The 22,315-nt window shown below is 33.0% G+C and overlaps 1 protein-coding gene across 1 annotated transcript; it reads right to left on the reverse strand.

Annotated features, from left to right (window-relative positions):
- Nucleotides 1-15,926: 15,926 nt before the first annotated feature.
- On the reverse strand, nt 15,927-18,866 carry LOC128169854 (uncharacterized). The gene is made up of 4 exons (XM_052835905.1): nt 18,517-18,866; nt 18,252-18,368; nt 16,159-16,243; nt 15,927-16,005 (listed from the first exon to the last, which is right to left on the reverse strand). Exons 1-4 carry the CDS (start codon nt 18,656-18,658, stop codon nt 15,942-15,944), a joined length of 408 nt encoding a protein of 135 aa, XP_052691865.1. The 5' UTR covers nt 18,659-18,866; the 3' UTR covers nt 15,927-15,941.
- Between the last annotated feature and the right edge of the window lie 3,449 nt (nt 18,867-22,315).

Genomic DNA, 22,315 nt, shown 5'->3' on the forward strand with positions numbered 1-22,315 from the left:
TTATAGTGTAAAAGCGTTAACATGCTGTAGATTTAATGCACAACATATAGTCAAAGCAAAAGCTAATCCCCCTATCCCCATCAACTAATCGTTTTCTGACATACTCACAATTCATATGTACATGATTGTAACTACTTGATAAATTTCACTCTTCAAAATTTTATCATTTCAAACCGTTTGGTGTGTGTGTGGACTTTGCTGATTTTTTTTATAACCCCCCCCCCCCCCTCCAACAAAAATCATTTCCACTAAGATATTGGTATTATGAGGGTCATCCTCCATTTAAAACTGAATTGAAAGCCCAGTGTTTTTTTTTAATTCCCATTCGTCTTAAAATAAATAACCATTATATCTCATAAAACAGGTTGAACAGGGTGATGGAAGCAAACAGTTTTAGCTGCCCGTCACTCGTTCATTGTGTAGATAAGCAAATTTTCAGGAATTTCAAATTTCGCTTTTTTTTCTGAGAAGCTGCCATTTTGAATTTTGGTCATTTATTGTGCACAGGTTGTCAGTGGAAGTGTAGTTAGAGTATGTAATGTGTAGCATTGTCAAGTTATACGGGGGTGTGCAGTATGTATAAACTAAATTACATTTTCTTATACATATACATGTATCTCATTACAATAAAAAAAACCAACCAAACAAACAAAATTACAGATACCTTAAGATCTGGAGATAGGTTTGCTCTCGTAATTTTATTATATACACTTATTTTTTTTTAAACGGATTACAAGAGAGATTTATTCATGTTCAAAAACCAACAGCACCAATCCTCCCCTCGATTGGAAATAATGATTTCCTTTTCATTGATACCTGTTGAACAAAATTGTGTTCTTCTTTCATAAAGATTTTTCCATTCTTTGGTCAATATTTGGACATATTTGTACAGATAGAAGTCAATAAATGGTAACATGTCACATTTTAAATTGTGTAGGTAAATTATCGTATTCCATTAAAAACGAGAACGTAAGGGGGGGGGGGGGGTGCACGGAATATAGATAAAATACCTTATGTTATTATTATACTACAAATTAAACTTTTTTTTATTTTAACGATCAACATATAAATGGATCAATCAATTTGTGTGATGGTATTTTGAAAAAATATTATTAAAAAATTCATTTAAAATTGTGAATTTAATTAAGAAATGAATACCATCAATCCCTTCTTTCTGGTAGGCATATGCACTTGTATTAATTTTCTGTATATTTTGTAAGTTTTGTAAAAAAAAAAAATAGATAGTGGCATTTAGAAAAATTGTATCATCGATTTATAAGATAAATAAAAAATAAAGCCTCAATAGAAAGATACTTTTTATATAAACATTTGTCAGAGTGAATTCTCACTGATAAGAAAGTGTTTCAGTGTGTTACCCCGGCCGAAAACAAGTAGTTACGAATCGTCTATCGTCGTTTATCGAAGCGAAGCGCCCCACATTTTGTCGAAAGGTTACATAATTTGTGAAAGTGATGTGCTAGTCTTTTTTTTCCCCCTCTGAGCTAGGCCTAAGTATAATCTATGGAAAATTCTTATACAATGTCGTCTTTAAAGCTCTTCTATGAAACACAGAGATTTATTTCTTATAGAAATGGTGAAAATGAGATTTTTGATACTCATTGGAACAGCTGGAATCCAATTTTTACTTGAATTTTACATCTTTCTCTCTCTCTCTCTTTCTCTCTCTCTTTCTCTCTCTCTCTCTCTCTCAAATAAAATTTTGCACTTCTGAATTATTATATTTAAAGCATCATAATCATCATTGTATGTCTGCAGAATGTGTGAAATAAATAAAAAAATAATAATAATAATCTATGGAAAATCGAAAGTTATATAAATATAGTTCAGTGTTGTACATGTTTACATGCGTTAATATACTTAAAACACTTCTGATTATATTTGGTCCGTCGTCTATCTACCAGTTGTCTTATTTTTATTAGTATTTGTTTAAACAATAAATTGATTTTTTGTTATTCTTGTGAATATAAAATGTAGATATAAAAAGTGACTTTTTAACTGCAATGATTGATACCTTAATAAGACCCATGAAATCATCAAAGAAAACGTCTTTGATTATGTTTACCGCTTTCTTTTAACTATAGTCTGTCCCAAGTTATTGCCTTCATCACTTTTTCATGATTTTTAATAAATATACACATACATGTGAAAGAAATTCAGTTGAAATCGATGAAAATGAATATATCCAAGATATCTTCATTGAACAATTATCATTTTTCACTAATAAAAGTTCACACGAACAAAAACATAATTTCTTACGGAGATTTATAATTGCAAATGTTTACATCCTTTCTCCATTCGGAAATACTCGGGATACCTCGCGCAATTTTTCAACGTTATCATCCGGGCTTATTAATGGCTGATGCAATGCAAAATCCACGTAGAAATTTTTATTTTTGGATGTGTATTGAAACCTGAAGTGGAAGATGGGGGCATTTCAAAACAGATAATCTGGACATTTTTCATATTAGTGGATGGATGTAGTTTGAGCACTAGGGTATTTATAATTATCGAAATATCAAGCAAAAAGTGGTGGAAGCAAACACTTTGGACAGAGTGTAATTAATAAATCGATCGTTTAGAGGAAGTAAAACTAAATAATGTTAATTTACATCGGTACGTTGGATAAAACAAATACAATTGTCCAAGTCGTCTTATCTGAGAAATTCAGTCTGACTTCATTATGATTATTTCGGGCAGTCCGTGTATTTTCCTAACTTGCTGAAGGTTTCGATCAATCGATGGCGTGTTTAAAACTGGATCGTGTAGAATTTCGGTAAAAAATAAAGGGAGTCATACTAAGTGATTGTAAATTTTTGTCTATTTATAATTACTATTTCACATATACATGTAAACATATATGACATCCTCTCTAAATCTAAAAAAAAAAAAAAAATAAAGGAAAAATGTCGATCCGCAGATTAATTTAAACAAGGGGTAAAAGGAAACCTATATGAAATCTTGAATTATTAATGAAAATGTCCTATTTATGACAATCGATATACAAGCTTCATATTTTTTTAAATGAAACAGCTAACAACCGTTCACATATCATTGTTATGTGATAATGTTTCTGTCACGTTTTGTTTACGTTCGTTGAAAATACTACATGTATTAATGCAACTGTTTGTCTAAAGTTTTTTTTTTTTTAATCAGCAGCCCAAACCATGATCATGCCACTTTAATTGTTGTACATGTATATGATCTTGTAACTATTGATTTACCTTTTTGACCTTGAATTTAAAAAGATAGGGCGTTGATTAAAAAAACCCAGATATAATAATGTTCAAATTATTATTATAACTCAATACTTTTTTATAAACAATCATGCCACAGGAAAACTCTTGAGCTTTGTAGAGATCACAGTAAGAGTTATAATCAAAGTACTGAAAGTACTGATAGATGGAGGCATCATTTCGGAGGAGATTAATCTAATCAAAATATTGAAATACTAACGGTGATTAATTTTATCGATTATTATTTAACTTAAAAATAGCGACATGTAATTTCGCATGAAAAATAATTCTTCCGTATTTGAATTACGCACATTTTTATGATAAGAATGTTCGGGCTTTTCCGACAGTTGTAAGAATTCCGGCAAACACCACATGAATCATGTTGCTCAATATTTAAAGACTGAATTAATGCCATCAAACTATGTATCAGTAATGTAAATATTTCTTGAAAATTGTACGGATCCAAACAATATTTAACTCAGTCTAGTCTCGTCTAGTCTAATCAGACGAACGGTTAACTCCGTTAATCTCCAACTAGTAACTGCATAGGAGAGTTTATTAAAATCAACGCCCAAAAATATATGTTGTCTTTTTTTCTCAAATTTTAAGATATAGAATGTTTGTAGTCTTAAATAAGAGTTTGCAATACTAAATACTACACGATATAAACTATTTTACTTACATATTTGTGCTCTTTTATGGATTATGCATGCAAAATTATTTTTTTTTACAAAACAGAAAAATATTTTGTTAGTTACGATCATAATTAATGATTCACAATATGTACTTAAATTTATAAATAATCAATGAAAACTCTTAAATAGCGAACTTTTTCGTTCCTGCTTGAAAACCCCTTATGTTAGATAAACCTCTAATGTTAGGTAATACATGCATGATCTCAGTCTCGCAAAGTTGTCGTTCTTTTTTATGTTTGTATTATTTGATTGTAGAGAGTTATCAAATACATTTCTAAGCGTTTCTAAAATAATGGAGATGAAATATTTATGCTAAAGATACGCCACAGATCATTTTGCACAAATACCGTGAAATGACAGTTTTGTTGAGTAGGTGTAAATAAAAATTTAAAAGATGACAACAGTTGTCATGTTGTAAATTTTGTATCTACACCCACCTAGTAAATTTAATACTTTCAACATGACAGTTTACCAATAACTTTGTAAAATTACCGTTAAATTAATCATTTAGATGGTCGGTCCAAACAGTACTTATTGCTAGCTCAGCCTTTTGATCAACAGCTTAGCGCATCGAATGTAATTGATGTAATGACTTTCTGCAAGGGGATGAAAAGATTACGAATTTCTATAGGTTTTACATGTGGTGTAAACAAAACTTTAAAGATATGAATTTTGAATTCCAGAAAATCTCTAGCACGCAAATTGCCAGCTTATTATTGCAGTAAAAAGATTCAATCTTTCAGTACATGCACGACTTCTATTCTTATATCTAACTGTGTTTAAAAAGGGAAATACCAAAGATGAGGAGAAAAAAAGCTGCAATGTCTCTTTGAAGCTCATTTTAAAAATAATATACCGGTAGATCATGGAATGCCGTAATCCACTTTTAAAAGAAAATATGTACATTCTGTCAAAATTTTTTTTTTGCTTTTGCACTTTTTCACGTGCAATACTCTTATCGGTGTTTTCGCACTTAGCCAACATTTTGAATAAATACAGGTAAAATACAGGTATATTTGTGTTGGCTAAGTGGGAATGGGGTGCAGGTGGAGAACAAAAGAAATAAATTACAGGTAAGCTATAGTCTGTTTTCAGATGAAAGTAGGAGAAATAATATATATTTTTTAGCCTACAGACGAATACATATGAATTGAGCTTCTTTCCCAGTACTTTATTTTATTTAGTAAATTCAGATGAAAATGTTAGTTTTTAAAAATGAATTGTTACATATTTCCTTATAGTTCATGCCCTTAGTTACGGTACAAATATCATGGTTTGTCTATTTTCATCATAATATGATATAATTATATAAGTTGAATTAACTTAAACTTTGCATTGTAAAAATTTTTTTAATTATAAGAATCACGTTTGAAATTTTAATTACACATGATATGGGTCATATTTTAATTTTTTCAATTTTCCTTGGTTTTAAGAAATGAAGATAATAATTTTTCTATTGATCGACGTATCAAAGAAAAAATTGACCGGAAAACTTCATCAATGCGCGTAGCGCATTGATGAAAAAGTTTTCCGATCAATTTTTTCTTTGATACGTCGATCAATAGAAAAAATATTATCTTCATTTCTTATCATTTAATAAAACATTTTCAAATAAAAAAATGTGAAGTGTCATTGATCAAAAATGTAAATAATGTAAATGAAGCGGCGCGTATGAATACAAAACAACAACAGCAACAATATTCAAAATGGATTCGCCTTCAGCTGATGCAGAGCTACTGGGCTGAATTTAATGGATTAAACACAAATAGTGAGTTAAAATCTGAACCAGCTGAATTGAAAACGAAAGGAAAATACATGCGATAGCTTGTGATATCATTCACTGTGCAGAAAAACTCGTATTAAAACTAGTTTTCATGTGAGATCGCTGGAATATGCAACTGGACATAACCATCCAAGGAAAAGCGATCTTGGACGAAAATAGCTGATATGCCGACAGAGAATAGTATGAATTGAATTGAACATATTTTATTGAATAAATCAAAAGGATAAGACACAAGTTCTAAAACTTAGATAGTCCTCTCCTAGTAATGAAATTTTATAAATATTGCCATACATTAAATATATTGAAATATTGAATACACATAAATATACATGGATAAACATAATATACATGAATAAACAATCTACTGCATATATAATATCACCTTATAAATTCAAACATTTTTTGAAAAACGACCACATTCACTCAAAAAAATTTGTACTGTCTTGAAAATTTCAGTGTTTTGTATATTTGTCAACGAATCATCCCCCCATAATAATAAATGTGCATCTATAATGTGTACGTAACTTAATGTCAATAGCTTATTCATTAGAGAATTCCGAGCTCTTGTATACTTTTTACAGACAAAAAACAAATGGTATGCATCTTCTGATAAACCACACGAACAGTTTGGACTGGCTATTAAGTTACAGCGGAATAAGTCAGAATTTAAAATACAGTTGTGTCTCAAACGTGTATGTGTTATGTTTAAAAATCTTTTTCCAAATGAAAGATGTTTCTGTGGCTTTACCGTATCATTGTATAAACATTTTTTGAATATATTAATAGAGGTTGCCTCCTTTGTATTAAGACTTAGGGCATTCCATCTTCTGACAGTATCAGGAATAAATGATTTATTAAATAGTTCTAATCTAAATTTTGGAACAGAATAATCAAGAGAGTTTCTAGTTGTGTACCTTGAAACACTGCCTCTTGTATATGGTACAATGTTTTGTATGTAAGTAGGTACTAAGTTATTGTGCATTTTGTACATAGTTATTAATTTAGCTCTATTTCTTCTGTGTTCCAAAGGTTCCCAACCTGTTTCAAAATAAATTGAGTTTCTTGAAGCAAAACTTGTAAGCCCAGTTACTATTCTTGCGGCATTTAATTGAACCTTTTCCAATTTTTCTATGTCCATCTGTGTGCAACCAGCCCAAACTTCGGCAGCATATTCCAATTGTGGTCTAATAAAAGATACATACATTTGTGATAGAATATCCCTTGAAACAGAAAATTTTAGCTTTTTAAGTAACCCCAGTTTTTTGTAAGCTTTTTTAACAATGTTATCAATATGTTCTGACCAACTTAAGTTTGAAGATAACTGTATACCAAGATGTTTGTGTTCAGTAACATATTCCAATTGACAATTTTCAAAAAATAAATTAGGAAAATGATGTACATTTTTCAAATGGAAAAATACAGCTTTGGTTTTCTGTGGATTGAATTTCAACAACCATTTTTTTGACCATTCATCTAATGTTCTGAGGTCATGATTAAGATTTTGTTCAATAACATTAATATTATCTGAACATTGTTGTAAAGAGTTGTCATCAGCATATAATCTACATACAGATATCATATTTTCAGCTACATCATTTACATACAATAAAAATAATAATGGCCCAAGTACTGAGCCCTGAGGAACACCAGCTTTAACATGGCCTACGGAAGAAAAAATATTTCTATACATAACTTTTTGTGTTCTGTTGCTTAAATAACTCTCAAACCAATCCAGCATGTTTCCACTAATTCCATACATATTTAATTTGTAAATTAGACCTTTGTGCCATACTCGATCAAACGCTTTTGAAAGATCACAAAACACCATACAACAAAATTTGCCTTCATCAATACTTTTAACAATCGAGTGGTATATTTCTAATAGTTGATACATTGTAGAATGACCTGGTAAAAAACCTGCTTGATATTTGTAAAAGAGATTCTGCGAATGTAAATGATTGTATACATGTTTGAAAATAATTCTTTCAAAAATTTTGCTTATACAAGACAAAAGAGAAACTGGCCTATAGTTTGAAGTGATAGAAGGGTCATCCTTCTTAAATAATGGAAGAACATGTGCTAATTTCCAACATTCTGGAAAAATTTTGAGAGATAATGATTTGTTAAATAATATGCAAAGTGGTTTTGAGATGGTATCTTTACATGATTTTAACATTTTGTGACTGATACAATCAGGACCAATTGCCTTGTTAACTGGAATGATAGATATGATATCTGTAATCTCTTGCTCTTGTACTCTTATTTCTGAAAAAGAGTTATTAAATCTACACCCCCCTATAGTTGGAAGGTCATGATTGCTGTCATCTAAGAAAGTAATAGATGTAAAGTAATTGTTAAGTAATTCAATCTTATCAGTGTCTGAAAATGCATAACCCTCCTTGCCATTGTCCATGGTATACCTTATAGGTGGGATGTCGTGTGTTAGTTTAGTGTGGAAACAATCTTTCAATAATTTCCAGTATAATTTTTGATTGTTTAAGCTAGCATCCTTAAGATGAGAGTCTATATTGTCATAATAGTTTGCAATTGCATGTTTCTTCATGTTATTAACCTTGTTCCTTATTCTCCGAAAAATAACCCAATCAGATTCTCTTCTTGTTTTTTGTGCCTTTTTTCTTAACCTATTACGAACTCGCAAGGTTTTTCTAAGAAGAGAATCCATCCATGGTTTATCATTCGGCCTTATAGTTACAGTTTTTTCAGGTATGCAGTGATGAATAAAAGAAAGGAGTTTGTTAGTAAAAATTTGTTGTGGCCTTATCTATGTTATCTGTGTCATCAATGATTTTACACCAATCACATTCAAGTATGAGTTTGTTTAAAAGTTCCATATCTGCATGCTTGTAATCCCAAATTTTGCGTTTATATGCAATGTTTGTATTTGTTTTCTGATGAATATAGATATAAGTTGCCCGATGATCACTGAGAGCATTACATACACTTAAAGTACCAGAATCATGTACACATATATTTTCACTAATTATAATGGGATCTATGAGGGTATTTGTGTTGTGTGTACTTCTTGTGGGTTCATGTATAATATTTGTCAGTCTATAGTTGTTCATTATTGTATGTATCTCATGTGAGTTGTTTACCTTTAAAAAATCAGTATTTAGATCACCAAGTATTACAATATTATTAGAAATATCAGTAGCCTTTTCAAAAGACCAAGACAATTTTTGCCAAAAAGCACTACTAGAGTGTGGTGGACGATAAATACAGCATACTAGAAGAATCCCTTTCACTTGTGGTATTTCTATCCAAATAATTTCAGTATCAGAAGGTTCTAAATCTTCTCTACGGTTCGCCTTCAAAAAGTTTGAAGCAAAAATCATTATTCCACCACCATAGCAGTTGCGATCTTTTCTAAACATATTATTAAAACCCTCAATGAACAGATTTTCATTTAAAACATTTGAGTCTAAATGAGTTTCTGTAAAACATAAAATATCAAAATCATGCACTAAATACATTAGAGAGTCAATCTTGTTCCTAATGCTTCGAATATTAAGATGTAATATATCAAGGGATTTTTCAACAGAAGGACCTGGGTTTGTCTCAATGTCACCAGATAGTAGAAGAATAAAAAACATGAACAGCTGTGCAAAAAAAATAATTCTAAGAGACCAAGAAGACAATATTTTGCATTGTTGTTTAAAGATATTACATATAAACAGCAGAAAGTCTAACATGTTGACAGATTTGGAAAATCTGAGCACAGACTTCGAGAGTATATTATGACATTGAGTATAAAAAAACCCCACAGCGGCACGGTATTGTTCAAGAGAGTTACCCATTGTCTAATATGTAAATTAAGTAGAGTCCATAGCTTAATTTACATCTGTACCGTCAGCGTAGAGGGTATGAAGATTTTACAAGTATTTGGCAATATACAAAGTGTGTCAATTCAAAGTAGCAAAAAAACAAATAAACATAAGTTAATGCACTAGACAAAGTGCATAAAAAATATAAAGAAAAGTGCATTAACTCCCACAATTTACATGGTGGAACTGGGAGATAAATTGTAGAAATAGTATGGAAAGCGGGTTGTAAACTACCGCTGTATCTAGAACTGTTGTAATATTTACATACACATATCTGGATGTATAAAGTGCATGCAATGCATGAAAGAACAAAATAACATCCAACTATAATATGTAGATCGTGAAGACGGTGTGACAATAACAGTAATGTGAAGATAAAACTAAACGTGAACATACTTTGCGTGAACACGGGGCATCCTTAAAGTGACAATAAAGTTGGTAGAAACACTGCACTGATGTTTTTAAACGAAAAAGAAAGTAAGGAAACGTTGACACGACCACGATTCAAGCGTCTGTAAAACTCGGGCACGTGTGAGTGTTTATAAACACAACGAAGAGTTTTGTAAGTTTACGACATGGGTGTTGACGCTAAGATCTATCCCTCTTCGTGGTTGCTGTCCGCGTTATCCTCATGGAAGCACTCCAGATCCTCCAAGGAGTTAATGATGACCTTCTTACCTCTTGGACCGCTGAGTTTAACGTAAATGCGGCCATCGTAAGTCCGGGTACTGTCGATCTTTTTCTTCTTTACAAGGTCTCGAGTTTTCCCATAGAGTTCGGAACGCCTGGTAGTGAGGGCTTCATTAATGAATATGCGGCCAGTTTGCTTTGAAGGGTTGTTGTTGTATGATTTCAGGTTTTTTTTATTGCCGTACACTTTGGCCCTATCTCTGTAGCTGGTGAATTTGACTATGATGTCGCGTGTTTTCCTGCGAGGGTCATATTTCCCTACCCTGTGGGACCTGGAGATATCCTTAACTGAGATTTTCTCTGTATTTTCTTTAAGAACAAGATTGTTGAATACATTAAGTGCAAGGGTGTCAGTGTTTTCGTTTTTCTCTTCAGGTATGCCTGTTATTTTGAGACAGTTTCTTCTAGAATATTGTTCCATTTGGTCAATTCGTAAATAAAGATCACTGAGTTCATTGCGTAATTGTGTTACCTAGAGAATAGTATGTATAAGCGACTTTTGTAAACGTTGTAGTAATAAGATAGCCAGTGATGTACTTAAATGGTATATATCAGCCGCCTTGAATGCGCCAAAGGAGTTGATGCATTACTCATAGCTTTTCTTTACGACGCTTATTCTGATGACCGATCATGCACGTGTGTAAATTTAAAAATTATTGTTACCAAATTTGAACAGCAGTGTTACCGTGAAAGTTTATAGGCCTATATGTTCGTTATAATATTCCTGGAAAAGAAACAGCCAGCCTTGCTGTAAATGTTGATTGATCTCAAGCAGACGAAATCGTGAGAAGACGCTTAATTTTCTATTTCGTGAATCAAATAATGTGTTTTGTTTATTTTTGAAGGTTAAACTTTCAAGTTTTTATGTTTATAAAGTTGTATTTTGTTTGCTGACAATAAAACAGACACAACTTAACATTTTGTTGACAGTGTTTATCTTGGAAATTCCCGTTCTATAAATAGTGTTAGATGAGAACATTTGAGAAAAGTAGATCCGGCAAAAATTTTATTGATGCAGGTATCAAAGAAATTTTTCGACCAATCAGAAGCGCCGATATCTCATCAAACGATTAAATATTAAATGATTCTATGATCATTTTGATTAATTCCAATCGACAGAATATGAAATTAACAAAACACAAAAAACGCTAGAGTAAAGTGCGAAGTTCGAAGTTCGAAGATAAAATCTTCCTTTGTCATTTTCTATAAAGCTGACCTGCACCCGAAGAAATGGCATTTTAATTATTTTATGTCTTTCAACTAACACTCCATAAACAATTAAGAATTCATAATTTCTGTAAATTGATAGCCATAATAATGCTTCTCAATTTCAATTTGTTTATTCCATCAAACCATTATAATACATATGAACCAGAGATACAAAATTGTGTTATTTGCGTTAAATCGTAATGTCAAGAGTCTTATTTAATTTGATATTATATCACAACATAGTATTACGTGTTTCAAGTATATTCTTAAAAAACTGCTGATCAATCTTATTTATGTATATATATTATATACATCCAATTTAAACAGTTTAAAATTACATAAACGTTTTAAACATGCAAGTGCACGTATTGGTCTCAACATCTAAAATGTTTAGGGCAATGATCTTGCAGAGAATTGCTGATCTATATTTCAAAAAAAAAAAATAGTTATTTTTATTTATTAATTCTGATTATCATCTAATAGGCAAAAATTAATGCTATTTTTTTTTTAATTTGTTGATTACAAATACATAACATGTGAAAACAGACTATAGCTTCCTGATCACTCAGGTGTGAAAATCAAAATGTTGGCCAGGTGGGTATTGAGAATTTAAGAATGTTGACTAAGTGGTAATAAACCGGCCAGACATGCATGATTAATTAAGCCTCACTGCAAATGGCCCGGGTATTCTACCTACATGTATGCACCCATTGACGGGGGGAGGGGGGGGTCTTGCGTTTAAGGGTGAAATCTGGATTTTAAATTTAATTGTATCATTATCCTTAATAAAGTAGGGTTAGTATGCGAGCCAAACGCTTTGCTGATTATAGTCAAAATTAACGAAAGTTATCGTGAAAATTAAGTAAAATAAAACTAAGCAAAAATATACCACATAACGATCACGATTTACAGTAATTAATTTGGGAATATTCAAGCTTCACATAGCAGTGGTTCAACGTGTTGAATATTCATGTTAATTGGATCGATGCCGGGGGGGGGGGGGGGGTAGCTACATGTATACATAGAAAGATACGTCTCCGCAGGAGATTGATTGATAATCCGCAAGTAATATACATTACAGAAAAAAACCAGGCCACGTATATCCAATGAATTTCATAATTATTCAATATTTAGGTCAACACTAGATGGTTCTTGAGGAATCCTCATTATTTGACGTCAAGGAAAGGAGGCTGTACAAAATGTATAAATAGCCACTATACGATTACACACTATTGCTTGTGAGCCCCAAACATTCCCAAACTCATGCATATTCATACTTACTGGGTATTTTACGTATGGACCAACATTTACGAGAGAAATTATGTTTATTAATTGCCAAATGTATAGTTCTATTTATTGTATATTAATGATTGCAAATAAGATATTTATTTCAAAAATAATTTTGAAATATGAATCCTAAACGAATATTGCAAATTTTGCCGCTAGGTAGTGTCCGCCGAATCCACTACGTTCATTATCGACGTCACATGCAAGCTGACCGGTAGCAATAGAGGAGGCTCATATAGAGCCTCCGTCTAAAAATGAAAATCAACATACTTACTGTAATCACAGATTTGAATTGAAACTTTTTGGTGATATTTTGTTAAGTGAATTATTCGATAATAGTGGTCGATGAGCATGTGTGTTTGTGGGTGGAAATTTCAGATAAAAAGCTAAGTAAATACAATAAACAAAAGACGTTTTTATAGCATGATACATTAAGTGTATAACATTATATACGGGTCTGTAATTCCGAGTTAAACGTGAAATATCTTGTTTTGATACATATTTCAGATATACTTGTAAAAAATTGATTGAAAATATATTTCCTACCCCCTCTCCCACTTACTAGTAATTACACAGGAACACCGGTAATGACATGAATAAATAAACCATGAACCGTCTCCCACAGGGCTGCACCTTGTTCAAGTTAACTTTAAGTGTTGACCTTTTCCTTCCCCGCAGGATTTGTTTTGTTGCTAAATGTATTGAGTTAGTGTTATATACAATGAAAGAGAGACCTCCTTCCAATATCGCTCATCGCCCTCTGATCCATGCAATGTCATTTTAATTCTGTAATAACCATTTAACCTGTTGCTAATCCTCGTAATGGTTTGAATATATTACATATATCTAATATATAAAAAAGTTGCTTAGAGGAGCGCTACGATTTTGGTCAAATTTAATTTTTGTACTCTAGCTCCGAAGGAGAAGGGGGTACACTGTTTTACCCTTATTTGTGTCTGCCCATCTGTAACAAAAAGTTATGTCGCATTTTTATAGCAACTATTCATTGCAGATGATTGAAATTTTAACACACTATTTTTAAGACAAGACATATTGTGGGATATATTTTTTTATTAATCGGACGTCAACTTCCTGTTAAATGATGACTTTGTTGATTTTTAGCCTAAATGTTCAAATTTTCAAGATTTCTCAGCTACAATAAAATGTAGCTGCAGGTCTGTAGCTCCCGGTCTGAAAAAATTCGGATGGACGACCTGGGAGCTACAGTGCCTCCCATAGTAAAAAACTGCAATTTACGGCGCACAAAAAATTGCGCTAGTTTTGGACTGATTAATATCATTTCCGAACATATTCTGTACAAATATTTGATTCCAAAAAATTCGTCGGACAATTTACTACAGATATCGTCACTTTACTTGCCCCTGATATTCTTTTAGACACGATCACCAGCCCTGTAAAGCGAAGTGGTGCAGTTTGTTTACATGTAAAAAATGGCGACTCTCGATCTCGACGTGAATTAATATACTTTATTTCCGAGGTCGGTTAGCATGTTTCAAAGAAAGTCTGACGCAAATAAAGTAACAATATCAGTAGTAAATTGACTGAAGAATTTAATGGTACTAATTGTTTTCACAGAATTTGTGTGAAAATAAGGTTAATCAGTCCAAAACTAGCGCAATTTTTTGTGCGCCGTAAATTGCAGTTTTTTACTATGGGAGGCACTGTAGCTCCCAGGTCGTCCATCCGAATTTTTTCAGACCGGGAGCTACAGACCTGCAGCAACAATAAAATGTAGATACTTGAAATTTTAACACACCATTTGCTTAAGCATGCCATATCATGGAATATATTTTTGTACCAATCGGATGCCTATATACTTCCTGTTGAATGTTGATTTTGCTTTTTTTTTTTGCATATTCACATCAGAGCGGGGGTATCACTAGTGAGAATCGACTCACATATATCGTGTTCCATCTTATTGTTTACAAAGCTTATGAAAAGCATTTCTAATGATCAACCAAAAATTGAGTGTCAGTCAGTAGAGTAATAAGCAACATACAGAGCTCAGAATTCCTTGTCTTGTAAACAAGGCTCGTGTTCTGTTTATGTTAACATTGGTTCCATGTACCCGTAAACAATATTTTTCAAGCTGCTTTACCTGCATTCTATTTCGTTGATATTCTATTAAATTATTTGTGGTACATGTAAATTTAATTGAACTTGCTGAGTCGTTTTAAATAATATTTTAGGAACAATTTAAAGACAAAGTCAGCAAAATGTAGATAATAAATAACGGACATGTTTTGATCAGAAACGCTGATATTAACACCGTAATCGAGTGGTCTGAAATGTAACAAATAACAAAATGATAACTCACTAAGTAAATGGTCTTCCTCTGAGTAAGAGTAAAAAAGGTTGAATCTTTTTAGTATACTTATTATTGCAGATTTCGGTTTTGATATTTTGTTTTCATTGCGAATCAATTGTTTTTGGCTTTGTGAATTTCCATTTTAAATGCTATGGATATGCTGCTTCATGACTCTTTAAATATCTAAATATTGCATGTTAAAAAACAATCACCGGTGTATGTAAAACGTCCTTTTATTCTATGAAATGATGAATCGTAAATAGAATATTTTTTCCAATTTTCGACATGGAAACGAAATAAAAAAAAAAACAAAAAAAAAACATTCGAAGTTTTGGATGATAAGTTCCATTAAATTTTATACATATCAAAGGTGTATTTTTTAAATCCAGTTTATGATACTAAATAATAGATGTATTTACCTTTGATACAATTTGTATTTTTTTGACAGATTTAGCAAAAAATGTTTAAAAGATAAAAATATACTTTCTAAAGCTTCACTGCACTTAATAAATTAAACACTTAAATGGTAAATTTTCGTTGATGATAATGTTTCCGTTAATTTGTGTTGATTCTAAATCTACTTTTAATTTGTCACTTTCACTTGTTTCTTATTTTCTACTGCGTTGGCTATATATAAATCATTTTAAAGTATATGAAAAAGATTCATATATATTTATTACCGATGTTTAACTCGTATACACACAAATCAAATTCAACCAACCAGTTTTTCGGTTAAAAAAAACTGTTTTGGTTTTTTTTGACAGCTATTGAGAGGTATCATTAATGTAGACCTCTTGGCTCAATTCCCATCTGTTAATGACACTAAGACTATGATTAATATGTAAAGATTTATTCATCAAAATGATGTATTAGATGTAATAGAAGGAAAATAGGTAGACAAATGCTCGAATAACTGAAAAATAAAGAAATAAATACAGTTATTGGCTTAGTTTAATGCTCAGCCTAAATTGTTATATCATAATTGCATGAACCTACAGCATAGTTATGTATGATTATAGAATGTTAATGTTTTAAATGTGTTTGTCGACTCAAACGTTACAATTACCGTGGATGAGAGGAAATGTAATTTTCCGGGGCAAAAAAAAATGGTTTCTGTTGATGATTGTGCACCGATTCGTAGCAGGATTGATCTAAAAAAAAAAACATTCAATAACTGTCATGCATATACTTTATATTAAATGATTATAATCACCATTTTGGTTTTAAAACTAGTGAGAAAGTAGGCTTCCTAGCTCATTGATCAAATAATAATGTGGTTTTTTTTTCGCTAAACCAATCTTTTTCAGAGATATTTCAAACAACTATATTTATTTTTAAATATTATAAATAGATATCATTTCATATGATATACATGTATTTTAGTTATTTAAATCATATAAAAGCATTTCATGATACATTTTCTCGAATACAAACACTTATTATCCATATATGTTGATTGCATATGACGTGTACTTAAAACCCCTGTCACACCGGAGCTGCGTCCTCACAGCGATCCCGCTGCGTCCTTAAATAATGTAAAACGCCAAGGTAAACGCAGTAGAGTCTCCTAGAGCGCCGTAAGAACGCAACGGCATCTTCGTCCATCGCGGTGGGATCGCCTTGAACATTGAAGAACGCCATGCGACGGCGCGCACTTTGAACATGCACAAAGTACGCGCCGTGGCTCGGCGTTCTGATAAACACGCCGTAGAAGCGTAGTGAGGTCGCCGTGGCAGCGCCGTAAGATCTCCAACAGCGCCACGAGAGCTCCGTCGGCGCGCTCAAGGAACGCAGCTAATCGCAGTGTAGACGCAGTGATAAGTCAATTGCGCTTGCACGAAGACCTCACGGAGTCCTTTGGGATCCCACTGCGTCTCTATCGCGCTCTCACTGCGCTCTCACTGCGCATCCACAGCGTTTGAACAAGTTGCTTTCCATTTGGCTGCGTTCACACAGCGACCCCAAAGAGCTGTTGCTGCGTTCATCGCGCTCTCGTGACGTTTCTTCTGCATTTATATCGCGCTCCCACGGCGTTTCTACTGCGTTGTCATCAAGACCACGAAAACTCGAAAAATGGCTGTTGTACAATAGCAAGCGATGTAATAATTATCAAACTGGATGAAGATGACTATGTAAAAAGTAGAATTTGCTAATATTCCAAGACCTATCAATGGACGTAGATGGAATTCATGCCATTTGGTTCTGATGTTTTCAAATCTTTTCTATGTTTTGTAACAACTAATAACGGATTTTTTTGTAGACCTGACTCCTAGTCCTTCACAAATTGTTAAGAAGTAACTATGTTTCAATATTACAATGTACCTTTTCATAAAATCAAAACAAATTTTTAATCATTTGTTTACTAGTTGTAAATTCTTGTTTGTTTCCCATACAATTGTACAAATTAATATTAACCTACCAAGAAGAAGAGAACGTCTTGTGCACGCAGTCAGCGCGCAGAGCACGCCGTGGACGCGCGGTAGAATCACCTAGCACGCCATGAGCGCGCGGCGGTGACTCAGCGAGAGCGCAGTTAATCGCCAAGTAGAACTCCGTGGAAACGCAGTTACACGCCGTGGGAGCTCCGTAAGAACGCCTCGGTCGCCGTATAAGGACGCCGTGACGACTCCACTTGTAAAATTTTCAAATAAAACGGTACATTTTTCCTTAATTTTCCTTGCGATCCTACGGCGATTCCATGAATTTTACAACGCCGTGAACACGCCGTGGGGACGCAACTTGGTGTGACAGGGCCTTTAGCAACACAATAAGATTATTTTTTGGTAGAAAACGCATATTAACTAATCGTTAGTGGTATTCGTCAAAGTTTATAACTATTGATTCTTTTAAGAAATCAATAAGAAGTAGAAATGTAAAAACGCTTCAAAATGAATATGATAAGATAGAATTGTTGGTACATGCATAAACGTTATAAATGTGCATGTAAGTTAGCGCTGCTCTAAATAAACAAGCTCAATTCTTTAATGGCGTCAGCAAAATGGTTGTGAAAAAATGTGTGATGTTAAAAATAGATTTGAAACCATATATTTAATGTATCTGTAATTCAGAAATTAACCATTATTATTTACAAAAGAAATGGAGAGAAGGTGGTAAAGATTTATATCTTAGATATAGGAAAAGGTTCAGAAAATAAATCACATTTGTAAGCCTCTGCTGAATTATAGATTTTTGGACATGGCGGATCATATTTTCTACAGTCTGCATTATAGTTTTCCTGTATTAATGCCCCATCGGTGTTAAACTCAGCACAGTAACCTGAGCAAATATGAAAGCAATGATTAGATTTTTCAATCAATGAATTAAATGTGCATATAAATTTATCTGATATTATTGTTACACATTTTGTTTGACTTGATATTGTTGTTCATAAGAAATAATTAAAATCAAATAGTGTCTATTTTACCTAAAATAGAACGATTCAGTGCACACACTTCTACTGTGGCATTCATCCAGGAATTCATTAGACAGTGGTACTGGAAAAGGTATCTCTTAGGATCTAAGCCCAAAGCCTTTGAACACTCCTGTTGTATGGATCCACAATTCATTCTGCTTGCCGCCGCATGCCAGGACGCAGCATCTTTGGGACAAGGATTTCCATACCTTACAGTAAGGATTGATTTTTGACACTCCGTAAACGCTAAAACCTGCACATTGATTATAATTCAGAAATTAAGATTTTTAAAGGGGTATTTTTTTTTGGTATATTTGTAAACAAATATTCCTAGTTTTAGCAGCTGTTTTCTTTGTCCCTGAAATTAATAACAAAGTTACCAAAAAAAAAACAAAAAAACACTTAATAACCTGGATCCGGTTGCACGAACGTTAGTTAAATTAACGGCTAGTTAGTTCCGTAACTTGCCGTTAAATACTTAACGGCTAGTTAGCTAACTGTCAGTTAAATTTTTGTTGTTCGAAAATAAATTAAAAATAAATTAGCTAACTCAGATTTAATTGATGATTATTAGTTACCTCTGTGTTAAAATCGTCTGCACGCGCGTGTTACTTTATCTACGGTAATGAAAATGGCTGTCGCAATCAAACGAGAACGAAGCAGTAACTGGTCCTTGGCCGAAATCACAATTCTAACCGATTTCGTTGAAAAAAGTGAGGAAATACTCAAGGCGAAGCAAAGTAATTTAATTACCAATGCAAAAAAGAACAGCAAATGGGCAGAGGTTACTGATTTAGTGAATGCGGTGGGCGTTCGACGCAGATCAGTAGAGCAGCTTAAGTTCAAGTGGGGGAACCTGCAGCAGGGGGCGAAAAAGACCTTCACTGAGGCCCGCAAACATGCGAGAAAAACGGGCGGAGGTCCTCCGCTAAAACCCCCAACTGCCGCTGAGGAGAAGATTATTGACCTTATGAAGGATAGACCTAATTTCAGCGGAATCGCTGGGGGGGGGGGGGGGGGGGGGGGGGGGGGTTCGAGTCATCAATGCCAACCACATCAGGTACAGTGTATTTAATTTTGAAATATTAAATGGACAGGAAACTTGTTCTTAGTTTAGAATCAACTTGAACTAATAAAATTATATGTGTACTCAAATTCTTATAGTGTAGTAATTAAAAAAATTTCCCATTAATCAACGCTTGTTTGATTGTTTACATTGTCGGCTGACAATGCGAACTGGTTGATGACGTCATATTATAAACACTCAACAGAGATTCAGGCTGTTCCAGATCCAATGATGTGATTTTCTCCGTCCTTACATACTGTTTTATCACTTGCAATGCAATGATTCATCACTTACAAATCAAATCACATACGCTATGTGTTTTTATATATATATATATATATATATATATATATATATATATATATATATATATATATATATATATATATATATATATATATATATATATATATGACAGTGTAATGATTATTATGTGATAATGTTGTTTTAATTTTATGAATGTGTATTCTGATAACAAGTACCTGCATTTCCACCGATATGGACTGGCTTCGTTTTGTTGCTCTTTGCAGATCATTACGCACCATGTCCGAAATAAACGTAATCGAATCTCGTCGAAATCGAAATCGGGATCGGATTTGCGTGTCACTCAAGACTGTCATTTCTATTCTCTCTCTGTAGTTTCTTTTTTTCTTCTCCACAAACACGTTCCCAAATAACAATAGATCCGCCATTTTGATTTTAATGTTCAATTAAATATTTAATGTACCTGGGTAACCTCAGTTAAATATGCAAGTTAAATTAGATAATAAACTAAGCTTTAACTATCAGTTAACGTACGTGCAACTCATTTAACTCGCCGTTAATTTTAACGTCACGTTAACGTCAAGTTAACGGCTAGTTAAATTTAACTAACGTTCGTGCAACCGGATCCTGCTTGTTACATGTAATTAGCTGGATAAATAAACTGCCAAAATATATTTTCATCTTGGTCTAATATAGGGAACGATATTGCCCTAGCTCGGAAAACACATTGCATATTATGTACACTTTACATGATGGTTGAATTTCATGATACTGTTTTAGGTCCCCGTCATGAAATTGCTGGAGCGGATAGTGTTACCCCTTTCAGTCATTCGGCCCTTCTGTCATTCCATCATCATTCACTTTCCGATCATTATCTCAACAACCGTTGCACCCATTCAACTCAAATTATACAGGCTTAGTTCGAAGTGTTGGTTCTGGTTGGATGATGTTTGACAGAGTTATTCCTCTTGATCTTTATGACTTTCCGATCATTATCGCAACGACTGTTGCACACATTTAACTTAAATTTAATATATGAACTTATCTTACAAATATACAGGTTCAGTTTGAAACTGGTTCCAGTCCAATGATTTTTGAGTTGTGCCTCTTAAAATTTGAAAAAAAAAATTAGAAAATCTCAGTTTTTGCTCTCTATTTTCTTGACTGAATCTATATATATATCTGATTTTTCATAAGTACGCTTTAAAAAAAAATCAAGTTTGAATATAGTTCTGGGCCGGGATTCATAAAGATTCTAAGATTTTTCTTAAAAAATGCACTTAAGTGCTAAATAAATTCTTATTTAAGAAAAAAACTTAAGAACAAATTCATAAAAATACTAAGCATCGTTCTTAACTAAGTACAGATCTAAGAAAATCTTCGTACTTAGTAACAAAGAGCGCTCTCTTGGAAAGGAGGTTAATTTTGTTGTGTTACGTAACACTGCAGACGAATGTAAACAAAGTCGTCTGTTAGAGACAAAATGGAAGGGAAACAGAAAAGGAAGCCAAACTGGACCTCTGACGAATCGTTAGCATTAGCATCACTTGTCGATGACTACAAGCATATTCTACGGGGAAAGCTTAGTCCTTCCTTAACTTCTGACATGAAGACAAGAGCATGGGGCGAGGTATCGCAGAAGTTGTGCGCGATGGGAGTTGGCCCCAGCAGGACACCCGCTGAAGTTGAGAAAAAATGGCACAACATTTTTTCAAACTCCAAGAGCGAGATTTCGAGTTATAGGAGGACAGTTTCTGGCACAGGCCAGTCAGTCATTATTCTACACAGTGCTATAAATTTGATCGGTTACATAAAGCTTACAGTAGATTTAACATACGTTCCAAACTTCTTCTTTTATCCACTAAGCTCTATATTTGTAAGAATGATAAATAATCACAAATGTATTCCAAAATGTTTAATTTCGATAGTTACATTTGCAAATATTTTCCCATATATAACACGGTTTGTGTAAGTATCTGTTATTTCTGCATAACATTAATAATCTAGGGCACTACTAAATCCATGTACTCACACTATCCGACTTAGCAAAAACACACCTAATATCGTAATGAAAACATAATTTAGGCACGAATTAAAAAAACAACTTATCAGACCTTTCGTGTTTAGTCCATTCACAGTAAAATTAACTCCTGCTTCTCTGTCGGGTTTGTTCCGAAACAAAAATAGCTTGCCCCTAGATCTATAATGTCGGAGGGAAATCATTAGACTCTATGCTCTTGGATCTGATTCTGCGATAGAATATCCTCTGAAAATGCCTAAGTAGACTCTAACGCGACCTTCTATCGCTTTGTTTTCAAATTTCTGACCGCTATGCGACTTTAACAGAAGCGGTATATTTCCGCCAAGCTTCAATCATTTTCTCTCATTCTACAAGTGAATTTTCTATACTGTTTCGTTTTATTATAATAAAATAATCGTTGTCTTATCAAAAATAGTGTCTTATTTACTATTATGATAATC

This window comes from Crassostrea angulata, unplaced genomic scaffold (assembly GCF_025612915.1).
Source record: "Crassostrea angulata isolate pt1a10 unplaced genomic scaffold, ASM2561291v2 HiC_scaffold_235, whole genome shotgun sequence".
NCBI lineage: Eukaryota > Metazoa > Mollusca > Bivalvia > Ostreida > Ostreidae > Magallana > Magallana angulata.